The following is a 14,238-nucleotide window of genomic DNA, read 5'->3' on the forward strand; positions in this document are numbered from 1 at the left end:
GAATGAAATGTTTCCCCCAGGCTTTTCTCCCTTCAAGCCAGGGCTCCGAAGACCCTGTAGGCTTCCAGAGAGTCCCCTCCATAGTCGATGCCTGAGACGTTCCTTTCCCTTCTTGGTAACAATGTTACTCTGGAAACTGATTTCCAGTAGAAGTGAGGCATTCACACCCTCTCTGGTATCTGCTGACTATAATTTAAACCACTGGGCTTCCACCATCTCAAAAGAAAGCTTGAGAAATGGGGTTACAAGAAGAAACTTGAAGGTAAGTAAATATTGTTACAGCATTCCATGCCCCTGGGTTACCCAGAGGTCTTCGCTCATTCCTTTCCTTGGGGTCTAGAATCTTTCACACAATGCTTATTTACAACCTCTTCTCATCAGTACTAGATCACTTTTTAAACTGAATTTTGGTTTATTCATTCAACCCACTTATATTGTGCCTAATATGTGTCAGACATTGTGCCACACACTTGAACTACGTCAGTGTTAATTAGAATTTATAATAAAGACATTTAAGGCCCAGCCTCAGATCACTGGATCCAGTTTCACTGAGTGCATCATTTAGGTGTCCTGGGTGTGACCACAGGCAAATGCTCCTGAACTGTGTATGTACAGTGTACAGCTACAAGTAGGTTGACAGAAATATGTACAGAATACCTCCAGGCAGCAAGCAAAGAGTTGTGTACAGGTGTATACCCCCGCATGAAATACAGTATTTTGCCCTAGAACAAATTAGGTCAGGAATCTTCCCCCCTACACACTTCTCTTCCAAGCAAAATAAAATAAAACTTTACAGCAAATGGAATTCCAGCCTTTGCACATGCGTGTGTGAGTACGCGTGAACTATTTCTGAATGTCTTCTCAGGCAGGTTTATGATCTGGGGGAGGATCAGGGCTCCAACGGCTGGTGTAGGAGAGAGGGCTCTTTGTGTGGCTGCCCCAGTCCCTGTGAAAGCATGCTGGCCTGGGCGGCCTCAGCTTCCATAGAGCAGAACTAGGGCAGCCTGAGCTGGCCCACCCGGTTCTCAGAAGCTGCCCCAGGAGGAGACTTCTCCCAACTCCCAAGCTGGATGCTGCTAATTGGAAGCAGATGGTCCCTCAGAGACCGGAGCCTCCAGGACTAGGTGGGCTGGTAAGCACACACAAACATATACACACTCACAAATGGATACTTACACTGTTGCACAAAAGCATACACTGTCACACACAAAACACATCCATTCACAAATATACTCACCAACATAACATCTCACACACTGTCACACAAACACTTGCAAACACAACTCAAAAACCTACTGTCACAAACATAATTATATACATACAAATCTCAGAAATAATCACTCTCCTCTTTGCCTTGACCCTGACAGGCACCTCTTCTCTGACCACTTTAGCCCTTCATCTCACACCCAGAAGAGAATACTTCAGGCGACTTCAGGCTGACAGTAACCCCATTTAATACAATGTTTTGTGGCTTTTTAGCCCAAAGCCATCATAAGCTGGTCAGGGAGGAGTAGGAGAGATTCTAGGCAGGAGTTTAATATAACTCCAGTGCAGCCATTGTTAAATTATACTTCTCAACATGGACTGGAGCATCGGTTTTTGAAGGAACAAGCTATTGCTAATTGCAACCTTCTCATTCTTTCTCACCCCTCAGTTGATGGCAGGGTGGAGGGGGGTTCATTTGTTCTCCTGATGGGATGTATGTTTAAAAGGAGAAAAAAAGAACAGATTTGCTTCTGTATTTTTCTTTCCTGTGGCCATCCTTCAATACAATCCATATTAAAGGGATTCTTCGATCTTAAATCTCAATTTCATTTCAATGTATTTTCTTTTGTCCTGTAAGCATTCTCTTTTTCCTGCTTTGTAAATTTGGGCTGTTAATTTTAAATATTTTAAAACATCTCCCACCATGATTTTTTGGGGGGTAGGTAAAAACTAAGTGTTAAACTTTCAGTATGCCCAACTATTATGGCAAAGCAGTCAAACCCATATTTGTTCATTAGAGGAAAGACAAGTATAGATACTTGGGCTGCCCAGTGGCCTCACTTTCCAACTGACCTGCCTGCCAGCCCCAGTTGTGGGCTTTATCTGCCGGCTCTTGAAGGAATTATGAGCCAGCAAGTGAGCTAGGCCCCACCATAATAAACCTGTCACACCTCTGCAGCTGTGTAGGGGCCCAGGGCTGGCTGTGGGGCTGCATCACCTTAAGGAAAGTGCTAAAGTGCTTCCACAGATAATGGTCTGCACAAGATGGCTCCTTAGGAAGCCAGATTGCCTGTCTGAATTGTGTGCCAGGTAAGGGGCAGATCCAGTGCTGTGAACAGATAGAAATCGTTTCAGGCTTCTTTTATTCCCTTTTAATGGCCTTGCCAACACCAACCACCAAACCCCATATCCCTGGCAGCCAAGAAGTTGGTGGGCTGCTGGTGAATACTACTTTTTCTATGCTATTAAAACTAGGAGCAAGAGGCAACATTTAAAAGTTTTTATTTTAAAATAATAACCTTGGGGTTGGTGGTGTAGCTCAGGGGCAGAGCATTTGCCTAACCTAGAATGCATTTGGCCCCAGATACATCCCCAGCAACTAAACAAACAAGTGCATCACTTATAAACAACTTTCTAAGCCCTCCCCCCAAAACACCTCAAAGCAAAAGGTATTTGTATTTGGCATTCTGTTTTAAAGAGTATCCCAGAGAATCCAATTCATACATGGAATATTTTCCGATCAATCCTGGCACTGTAGCCTTAATCACTCAGAGGATGTCATGAGTAGGGGAGCTCCCATGCGGGTGTCACACAAAGATTGTGTGTGTGTGTGTGTGTGTGTGTGTGTGTGTGTGTGTGTGTCAAACAAATCAGAAAGTCCCAGCATGCCATCTGCACCTCCCCAAACACTGGGATATTTCACAATTGGGGGTACTGAGAATTTCACAAACAGCAGCGGACAACTGGGACACAAGGCAGTTCTGAGAGGTGGCTCACACCCTACAGTCCTGGCTTCCCATGGTTCTCAGTATCCTTTGAAAAAACAGAGCCTGAGTCTTTTTTGGAAGTAGGGTGAGATACTGCTGCCCTGTGCCCAGCAGTCTCTCGCTCCCTCACCCCGTATCCCTGTCCCCGCACATAACCTGGGGTTGGTGGAACACATTTTCAGGTAGCCTGCCATTGGGGATAAGGCCTGCTACTGGACCACCACCATTTCGGTGACCCTGGCCTTCGAGGCTGCCCAGCAATCTGCAGAGTTCCATGTAGTGGGCTTCTCCTGCGACTCTCACCGGAAGTGACCAGAACCCCCAGAGATCTTCCCAAGGTCCTAGTTAAGAAAATATGATGGCAGGGCCCCCCACCACATCCTCAAAGGAGTCCTGGGCAAGAATGACTGTTGGGGGCCCAAGATCGAGGCCTGACCTCTGGCCCCACCGCCCATTCCCAGGTTCCCGCCCTTCCTCCAGGGTCAGGGTCACACACAGCAGACGCCCAAGTTTATGCTGCCCCTTTGATCTCTGAATTTTGGGGCCAAGGTGCCCGCTTGGGTGCACTGCTGAGGTGGCTGCGAAGATCCCCGAAGATCCCCGACGGCCGATGCGGAGGCCTGGGCCAGATCACTAGCACCTCGACCTTCTTCGAGCCTCTAAATCTCTGGGTTTCCAAGCTTCGGCCTGGAAGGAGAGGCTAAATGGGCCCGCTGACCGCCAGGGACCTGGAGGCGCCGCGCGTGCGCATGCGCAGCAGGCCAGAAGTCCCTTAACTCAGGCCCCAGCGGGCTCGGACCCTGCACTTGTACAGTGGCCTGCAGCCTCGCGCTTCCCAACTCGGGGGGGGGGGGGTCCCCAGAGCAGAGGTGAGGTGAGAAAGCATTGTCATTCATAAAAAGAAAACCCTCACATCTGTGGCCCTGGGCTCACTGGTGCGCGGCAACCTTCAGGCCAACAGCACGAGGGCAAGGGAGCTGGTGAACTAGGGAAGGCAACAAATTGGGGCTCCTCGGACTCCCAATGCTTCCGGGCGGCACTGGGTCCCTGCCGGCCTGAGAAGAAGCTGCACAGCCCGAAGGCCGGGCTGGAGTGACGGGCCGCGGGCGAGAGAATGTATATTTGGAAGGGGTCAGGACCTCGGCTGGAGTCTGGCTTTTTATGGCGAGGAAACTGCCTGGGAAGGGCCCTCTGGCGAAGCCTTCCTGTTGTGCCTCTTTGCCCAGCCGCGCCTGGCGCGGGAAGCGCGCGGCTGCACCCGGGAGAGGATGGCCTTTTCTCCTCGGCTTTGAGGACACGACTCCCGGTAGGGGCTGCCGGGTAGGCCTTCCCTGGAGCCAGCGGACAAATGCTGGAGGAACATGTCACATTATTGTTTTGGCACCAAACACACTGAAAGTCCTGCCCTGCACCTCCCGGATAGTCTATTGACGTAAAGCGGGGCGGGGGGCGGGGGGCTAAGGTGCGCGCAGAGACCCGGGACCACCGGTGATCAGGGACACCAACCCCTGGGCGCTCTCTGGGAATAGCTAACACCCACACCGCTCTTGACTGGGGAAGCCACATGGGCCTCCTCTCCAGAGCTCTCCCCAGCAACTTAGCCCCGTGTCTCTGGGGGTTGCGCCCCTCGCCCCCGGCTAGCCCACACTCTCTTGCCCAAACTAGCGTGCCCGGCCACAGTAACAAAACTGATCTTTGGAATTGAAAAGAAGCCTCGGGCTCAGTAGCCAGGGCTGTCCTGGGTACCTAGACTCTGGAAAGGCCTCAGGCCCGACCCCACCGGCGGGCGAACCCTGGCTGCAGACCCCGCGCAGGCTGCGGACCCGGTTGGGCCACCCCCTGTCCCCTTCCCTCCCGCACGTCGGTCTCCTGGGACTATACTAAAGGCTCCTTTCTGCACCAGCGGAAATGCCGATTTCGCTCGACTCAGAGAACAGTTTTCGTTTTTCCCCTACCAGCAGATTTTTTAAGAATCCAATCTCGACTGAAACATGTGTTCCTCAGCCCTGTCCGGTTTGCACGTCTGTAGCCATTAAGGAGCCTCCGGGACCAATGACCTGCTTTTATACTGAGGGAAATGCCGAGGCCTTTAAGAGTTAATGGCGCTAAATGTGTTGGTTTTCCTGCTTTTTCCCTGGAGAAGGTATGGGAGGGGGGATTCATATTCATTCCCATTCTCTCTCTCTCTCTCTCTCTCTCTCTCTCTCTCTCTCTCTCCCTCTCTCTCTCTCTCCCCCCTCCCCCCACCTCCTTTCCTCCCTCCCTTTCTGTCCCACCACCCCATTCGCCACTGTCTTTCCCTCCATTTCGTCCCCAAAGCCTTTCAGCAGACCCTCTCATTCCCCCCAAATTCTAGTTCCCCAGCCCCTGGGTTGAGCCTTCCTCACCTCTCTACCCTGCCAGGGGGTCCTACCACCCAGGTCAGGAAAGAAACCTCAGCTGCCCAGCCCTGACCACCCTACTGCTGCTCCCACTGGACACACAAATTGCTCTCCCATGCCCACCCAAGTAGCACCAAGCTATTTTGATTTAAGGGCAAACAGGCAGCCCACCCAGTCCCCTTCCTGAGAGCAACCTGTAGGGGCAGCTGAGAGAAGAGGGTAGGAAGTCTAGTGGAACAAGGCCTTCCAAAACCATCAGGTTTGAAGGGGTCTGTGGGTAGACTGGAAGAAACATGCTCTTTGGGAGAGACACATCCTTAGGGCAAGGGGCCTTGGGAAGTGACATGGAGGCTTTCCAATTTACCCTCCTGACCCCAGGCTGGGAGATTCTGAGCTGGAAGCAATGCCTGGCCCTCTCTCAGGTCCAGCTGACCCAGCCTATCCTCAAATCCTGGCCTCTCCTTGGAGAGGGAGCTCTGCTCTTCTCCAAGACAGACTGGGGCCTACATGCAAGGAAATTCCAGATCCTACTGCATCTCCTATAATACGCTCAATATGCTACAAATTTAAAATCAGTGAGGGAAAAAATCAAGTAAACAATAAAAAAAAAACTAATATAAAACAGAGTTTCTTAGGAGCCAAGGTAAGATGGGAAAGGAGGCAAAAAAGGTCTGTCGAGCTTTATGCTCTCTGTACCTTATTTTGGTTTCCAATAAGGCAGACATGGTACATTTTGCTCAATTTTCCACTCCTAATCACGTTGAGAATGTTGGTGGAGAAGTGGCTTTCACTCTCCTGAATGGGTTTTGGACCTGGAATTCATTTAATTAAGTATTGTTCCTTTCCCAACCAAACTTGGACCTGGAACCTGACAGTTCTGCTCCTGTGTGGCCCCAGGTCTATTCAAGGCCTCGGTGAAAGCTCCCTCAGGCTGCACCAGGCCCATCCCCCAGAAGGCTGGGCACAGGGTGGGTCTTGAGGCCACCAGAGGCAGTGCAAACTGGGAGCAGGGGACATCTGGGAGAAACTCCAGGGGCCTCAGGGCAAGGATGGGGAAAAGAGAAAGACAAAGAAACAGAGATACATACAACTTAATGGTTATGTTGGATACACACTCAGAAAGTGGGAGCTGGAATAAAGAAGGAAGGAAAATTAACTATAGAGGTAGGGCCCAAATAGGAAAGTGGGAGTGAAAATGCCATTAATAAAGTCTCTTTGCCAGGAAACTTTTGGCTGGGTTATAAATTCAAATAAGAGATTTCAGAGAAGTAGGGTGTCTAAGGCTGGCATTTGGGTCCCCTGGCCAATCTCTGTGGATTTACCTTCCTGCCAAGTGGTCACTGTCTGAATAAATCAAACATCCCTTGTTGGAAGTTCTCCTGTGCTCCCGGACCCCTCTTGGTCCCTTTACTCCCCACACCCTAATCTTTCTGCTGGGCAGGGAGTCCCTGCCCACATCAAATCATATTCTGTCCTGCCGGCCAGTTTTATTACTAGACCACCATCAATCTTACCCCTAACACGACATTTGTTTATGAATAGATGGGAAGGGCTAATGGTTTCATGAACCAGCCATGAAATGAGTAGAGAAGAGTCAAAAAAGAAGGCTCTGAAACACCAAGCAGGACCCAGTGGTCCACTCAAAAGCAAAAGGGGTCCCTCTCCTAGAGAGCTAAGATGTGAGATGCGGGTAGAAAAAAAAGTGTCATTACAACCCTGCTTGCTGTTAGTAACACTAACAGCCCGGAAGAATACCAATTTGGTTGCCTAAGGCTTGGATAGAGTATGGATGCCTCTTGTCCCTCCTGGACTGTCAGACCAGGCTGCCTGAACATGCATAGTTCAGGGTCTCTCCACTTTTACACCATTAAGAACAAAACTAATGGCTTTCCACCCTAAAACCCAAGACTCTCCCGGCCCCCAAGTGAACAGGGTGAAAGAGAAAAAGTGTCATGACTTTCTTCACCTATCAAAGTTAGAGAGAGCCCAAAAGGGCTATAAGGCACTCTTGTTTCCTGACCCTTGTTTCTGACCCGACAGGAAACAGCCAGGAGCTTACAGGCAACCAGTACAATTGAGCCTTATTCTTCTGCAAACATCGATTATTAATGACACAAACTGTGTGGAATGATAGATTGTAAAATGCATGCTTGTTTGCATGCAGCCTGGTGAAAAAGGCCTGCTAACTACATAACCCTACAAAACAGCACGTGTTCCTACCACACATGCATTATGCCAAATGCAAGATTTTATGTGGCATATAGCATGCTAGCATTTGTGCACTCATAGTATATATTGCTAAGAAAATAAACATACCCCACTTGTGTATAAAGGACAAAATACTTATTATCCAAAGCTTTCTACGGAGGCAGTTTACAAAATTAGCTGATTCTTCTAACCGGACCCTGCCTGCCATCAGCAGACTAATTTCAAAATGAACTGACTAGCAGTTAAAATATCAAGAAATTTTTCTCAGAACATTTTACAGAAAAAAATCCTTATAATTAAAAAAAAAGAGTAAAACTCAAACATGTGACCCACCAGAGTAAGAAGTTCCAGGTTAAATAATGTCACAAATTGTTTTTTTCTTGTGTTTGGATATGAAAATTCAAAAGTAAACGTATTGATGGTAGAAAAATTATACATTTGTGATTTTAAAAAAGAATAAGGAGCAGACCTTCTCTTCTCCCACTCACAATTAGTTTCTAAACTATTATGTAGGCAAATCGTGCAGAAATAAATACAAACACCTTCATAGACCCATATGTCTTCTATGCCTAATTTTTCAAACTTCAAATCCAAGAGGATGAAAATAGTTGAGAAACTCTCCTCTGGCACGCAGGGAAACATTCCCAGGAGCTGTGGTGAGAGGGGCCCGCCGGTCACAGAAGTCACAACTCCATACGCACAGCCGGTTTCTCACCAGCTGCAGGGTCCAAATAGGAAGGACTACAAGGAGCCCACTCCACACTCTGGCGTGCTCGGGAAGGGCCCTGCTGGGAACCTGCCGGCTCTTCGCTTTGCCAAGCTCTCCCCAGCTGCCGGATTCTGGGCAGGCCGAGTGCACTCCCGGGAGGCGTGTGGGGCGCAGACCTAGCTGTCCCGCAGGCCACCCCTCGGAGCAGCGCGGCCTAGCAAGAAACCCACCTAGCTCTACAGGGCCAGGCTGGGGTGAGGCCCACGGCCGGCTGAGGCGGCGACATCCTTAGGGCTTCAAAGGCGAGGCCCACGGAGATGGCGAGGGCTGCGGGCACGTGGACCCCAAACACGCGGAGCTGGCCTCACGTACACAGGCCTCTCGCGTTCATTAGGCCCAGCGACTTCCTGCCTGGCCACTGCCAAGTGATTTGTGGCGTCTGTAAACCGACCTCACACACTGCACAAGGACGCAGCCCTGCGTTGGAGGCTGCCTGGGGCCACAGGCTAGCCCGGACAGGTCCGGCACGGCCAGGCCAAGGTTGGCGGATTGGGGACCCTGTAGGACTTGGGAGGTGGTCGTGCAAACCAGTGGTCCCGGGCCCTGTGCTTGCCGAGGCTGTGGGGCGCGCTGTCACCCGTGAGCAATGAAGTGCCTCTGACCTTTCCAACCCGGCTGGGCTCCCAAACACACGTGAGTCTCCAAAACGAAGGTGACGAGCAAGAAGGAAATGGGAGCACTTGTGGGGCCGGGCAGCGCCGGTCGGAGTCGCGGGGAGAGGAGGGGAGCGAACTCCTCGGCGGCTGCCCCAGGCGCGATCGCCAGGGCCCCAAGGTGCGTCTTCCGTGCCGGCGACCCTGGTCCTCGGCATTCACACACGCCTGCTCCTGGCCACCTTCCGCTCCGCGCGGTCTTCCCGGCATCCCGACGCAACCTGTGATTAACCCTTCAGAGCTAACAGAGGTCTCCTTTGACTCTATTTTCTCCCCCCAAACAACTTATTTCGGGAGGAGGCCGCGGAGGCGAGGTCGGGAATCCGTGGAGGGAGGCGGCGGGGCGGGGGCGGGCGTGGGAGGAGGAAAGAGCTCCAAACGCCAACAGAAGCCGGGCCCCTGGCCGCAGTGGGTAATTACAGCTAATTAGCTGAAGAGCTTTCCCATCCGGGAGCGGCGTCCCAGAAGCCGGCGTCGGGGTCCGACGCCACTCGCAAGATTTCGGGGCCCCAGCTGGAAAGCCAGCGGTGGGCCACGGGGCTCCACTAGCCACCCCCACTCCCCTCTGCAAAGAGTTGCACCAGATTTACCGAGAACTGTACGCTCTCCAGCTACTCAGCCTCGAAGCCTGTCAACCCGACAGGGCCGTAGGGTCACCTGCTGCCGCTCCCCATCCGGGCCTAGACAACCCAGCTCCGGCCACCAGACCCTTTGTACGCAGATCCCAGCTCCACCTTGGGTTCCCCAAAGTGGAGCAAAGCACCAACTCCACTAGATTGGTCGGTGGATTCTTTCCTTTCACCCCCCCTCCCCATCTTATCCCCCGGGAAAGGTGAATCCTAAGAAACTCCAAGCAGCCCTAGGACCTAGGACCTAGAAGATTTAAAAACGCCAGCCAGAGCCGGCCTGACCCGAACCGAGAGACACCGCGCCAGCACCGCTGCGATCTTCCCCGGCTATTAGGTTACGGCTCTGGGGGAGGAGAGCGAGCGAATCAGAGGCCACGTAGAGAAGTTTTTGACTGAAATTAGAGTGTATTTATTTGCAGCAATCCTTTAACAATGATCAAATTTTGACAACAAGCAACTGCAATTACTGCTTAAGTGTTGTCTCTAGATAGGAGCGGCAGATAGGAAACTGCATTATCTCGAAAACAAACTGAAAGGCCCTGAATGTCTGTAATCAAATCGCCATCTCCCCAAAGTCTGATTGACAGGGCAGATCACCCTAAGATAATGAATTTATTACATTTCCTGGGTTATTTACAAAAGGGGGGAGGGGGCAATCCGAATTGCCCCCTAGGTTTAACTGTAAATTAACAAGAAAAAATTGGTTTGAAAAGAAACCACCCCAGACTAAATGTTCTGCCCTTGTCGCCTTCCTTCTTGTTATTACTTTAAATCTTTTTTTCAAAAGTAATTGTTCTACAAACATATCTTCTAAAATAGTTACCCAAAGATTAAATATCCCTTTCCAACCCGCAGTATATTTGTATCTTTAAAAAAAAAATCGACCCTTCTACATATCACACGAAGGATTGTAAATGTGGATGTTATATACATATACTTAAAAACTGGTTTATTTTTCCTCTTACAAAAGGCTGAAATTAATAGGAAAAAAAATCTATTCAGCATCTGGCTCACAGGGATGTATAATATGCAATGCAATTTTATATGGGAAACATGAGCCAAATATCCATCTGTGTATATCTTCAGGCACATTTTCATCTCTCTACACACAGGTATCACTGTAGTAAGACTGCTGCTGATTCATGGGCTTAAGATTTCCAAATCATGTTCTGTCATTACTGAGAAAAAAGTATTTGTTTATATGCCAACTCAAATCTGTTTAGGAAATTATCTTTTTTACTAGCCACAAAGCAAGTTGACTGTACAGTACATTTTGCAGAAGATGCTGCAGGAAAAAAAAAAAAAGATCTAAACAAAAAGAATTTCAGTGAAATTTTACATGGACTAGTCAGAGAGTTTCTCTTTTTCAGAGATTTAGGCGGAGAGCAGGTAACTCCTAGTGTGTTTTATCTCTGAAATCTTTCTTTATATTAAAGCTGTATTAAAGTATCCAGACATAGGTCTCATTCAAACTGAATGGCAATTTATTAATAAACAAACAATGAATATGTTCAACAAAAAAGAAAGAAAAGATGATAGAATGAGATTAATACAGTTTCCCTTTTTATAATGAGGAAAAAAAGCACAATTTAAAGTTTCAGACAATTTAACGTCAGGTTTTGGAAACACTTTCTGGCGTTTGGTCCACGACATCCAACTACAAATTAAAAATAAATTACTATGTTGCAATTTACATTTTAAAACAAGTCCATGAATAAAAAGAAAGCGATTTTCATATACGGGGACTTTCTCCCTCCTTTCAACATAGGATAAAATAATATCTTACAGGTGAGAGGCAAGGAAGAAGGCAGGGGAAGGGAGAGGAGAGGAGCAGGAAAGCGAGTCTCTGAAAAGCAAGAAGAAACTTACGTGTTATCTGGAGTAACACTGTCCTTTAATAAACCATGATTTTGCTGTCTCTGTACAAAATAGTTTACGTTTTTGTTTATTTAGATAAGGCAAAGTGGACGTGGCTCTGGATTAATCTTTTAAGAAAATAGTTTTCTTTGAGCTGGTGCTGGTGAGTTGAATTTGGGAAGGGAATCTGTTTGCTGGTGTGCTGAATATCTCTCATATTTTAAATTGCATATTTTTTAGTTTCGATTTTGCATTGATGGATTCTTTCGGCTGTTCCTGCTTTGGGATTCTATTCAGTTCGGCTTTGACGGTGCCAGGACAAGGAAGGGGTCAAAACTTGCTACAGTCATAGACAAAAGCCCCGGACGTGCGATACAGAGACTGGCTGGCAGGGAAGGCCATCTGACAGCTACTATTCCCGTTCACTGGAGAGTTGTTCAAGCCGATCCGCTGCGACTCAAACATCTCCCGCACCGAGTGGAAGTTCTGCTGCTGCCCGGGGTAGCCCGCGGCCGCCGCCGCCGCCGCCGCGCTCGCCAAATGGCCCAGGTCACCGCCCGCCTGGTTCAGGTACCATGAGGTGAGCCGGCCTTGGTGGGCTGCAGGGTGGTGGCCGGTCTCCTGGCCGCCCCCGCCGTGACTCAGGGACGATGAGCTGCTGCTGGTGACTGGAGGCAAAGAGTAGTCAGGCAGGGAGTCTTCCACTGCTGAGCCGCCCGCGCCCCCGGGTGCGCCCTGCAAGTGGCCGCCGCGTTCGCCGGCGGCATACAGGCTCATGGCCTGCAGGTTGCAGTGGTAGGTCCCGGCGCCCCCAGCGCCCCCAGCGCCGCCCCCGCCGCCGCCGCCGCCGCCGCCTCCGCCGGAGCTGCCGGCGCTGGAGCTCTGGCTGCAGGGGGAGCTGTAGAGGGAGCTCTGGCCAGGCGAGTAGGCTCCGAGCGTCAGCGGGGGTGCGATGCCCGCGCGCGAGGACGCGGCCGCCGAGGCCAGGAGGCCAGAGCTGAGCTCCGCGGCTGTGCCCTGAGGCGACCCCCGGAGTGAAGTCATGATGTTGTCCACGCTGAAGCCCTGGCTGTGGTGTGGCGGCGGCGCAGGTTGCGCGGACTGCGGAGGCGGTGCGGGATCCGCACCGTCCAGGCTCAGCGGTCGCGCCGAAGGCAGGCTGCCCGGAGGGCTGCTCCCGCTCGACAGACTGCTGCTGCTGCTGTCGGGGCTCTCAATTTTGGGCACCGTGGCGGCGCTGCCGCTACCCAGGGTGGCGGCCGGGGACAGGGGCTGGGGCGGCGAGGGGCACGTACCGTTCTCAGTCTTGATGTCCTGGATGCGCACCGGCGGCGGCTGCGGTCCGGGCGCGGCGCCGTCTGCCTGCTCGGGCGGCGCGGGCGGAGGCTGGCGGCCTGGCGGCGGTGGCGGAGGCTCTTTGAGGTGCAGCCGGTCCTTCTCCTCCTTGTCCTTCACCGCGTCCTTTTTCTTGAAGCGCCGTCGCCGCCGCAGGAAGCTGCCGTTCTCGAACATGTTGTAGGAGTCCGGATCCAGCGTCCAGTAGCTGCCCTTGCCCGGCTTCTTGTCGTCGCGGGGCACCTTCACGAAGCACTCGTTGAGCGAGAGGTTGTGGCGGATGCTGTTCTGCCAGCCCTGCTTATTGTCCCGGTAGAAGGGGAAACGGTCCATGATGAACTGGTAGATGCCGTTGAGGGTGATCTTCTTGTCCGGGGCATTTTGGATGGCCATGGTGATGAGCGCGATGTAGCTGTAGGGCGGCTTCACCATATCCTTGGGCTGTGGCTGGGGCGTGTAGGGCCCGTAGGCGCGCGCCATGCCGCCCGGGTATTGCTCGGCGTGTGCCGGGTGCGAGTACACGCTCATGGGGGCCGGCATGGCTGTGTAGCCGCCCCCGGCCGCTGCCGCCGCCGCGCGGTAGTAGCTCTGCTCGCCGCCGAGGTAGGGCACCACTCCCAGGGAGTTGGGGCTGGACACGGAGTAGCGCGCCTGCATGGCCCCGGCTCGCCGCCGCCGCCCCGCGCCGCCCGCCGCCCCCCACCCTCGCTCCGGCCCGGCCGCGCCGCGCCGGCCGCTGAGTCCGAGTCCGAGTCCCGGCCCCGCCGAGCTGGTGCTGGCCCGGCGCGCTGCGTCTGGCTCGGCCGCCGCCGCCTCCCAGCGCCTTGGGTTGCGCGGCCTCTCCCTGCGCTCGCTGGGGCTCTTGGGGCGCCTCCGGCCACCTCGGGACCCGCGGCAGCCGCGAGGGAGGGTCGCTGAGAGGGGAGAGGGCCCGACGAGGATGCGGCTAACCGCCTTGGAGGAACTCGCAGAACAACTTCCAGGCACAAACGGAAAAAAAGAGCCAAAAATAAAAAACAAGAAGGCGCCCTTCTCGCCACACTGCCTGCGCCTTCCAGGAGACTGCCCCGAACTGCCGGCGAAGGCGGCCAAATAACCAGGGGCGGGGGGGCAGCGCGCCGGCCGCCTTCCCGGGCCCCGCGTCACCTTTTTTCAGTCTCTCGCGCGCCGGCCGCTTAAGGAAGCATTGGGAAAACTTCTGAACTTTTGAGCATCCGTCACCCAGGCGAGGACTTTTTTACGCAGTTACATTTTTTTTCCGGGCAGCGGAGCCCCGCCCCGCTACGGCGGCGGCAGCCAATGGGAGGCGAGAACCGCCTCTGAATGAGCCGAAGGCCGGGCCCCACCGGCCCGCGCCCAGCGGCCAGAGGACCGCGGGGCTGACCACACGCGCGCCGGCCACCCGGGCCTCGCGCCCGTGCCCCTGCCCGAGCG

General features: G+C 52.5%; 1 protein-coding gene across 1 annotated transcript; it reads right to left on the minus strand.

The window, feature by feature from the left end:
* Nucleotides 1–10,027: 10,027 nt before the first annotated feature.
* FOXC1 (forkhead box C1) lies at nucleotides 10,028–14,031 on the minus strand. Its single transcript, XM_081294474.1, has one exon. The coding sequence runs from the start codon at nucleotides 13,459–13,461 to the stop codon at nucleotides 11,800–11,802; it is 1,662 nt and encodes a 553-aa protein (XP_081150600.1). The 5' UTR covers nucleotides 13,462–14,031; the 3' UTR covers nucleotides 10,028–11,799.
* Nucleotides 14,032–14,238: the final 207 nt, after the last annotated feature.

The sequence above is a fragment of the Spermophilus citellus genome, assembly GCF_964194105.1.
Source record: "Spermophilus citellus genome assembly, chromosome: 5".
NCBI lineage: Eukaryota > Metazoa > Chordata > Mammalia > Rodentia > Sciuridae > Spermophilus > Spermophilus citellus.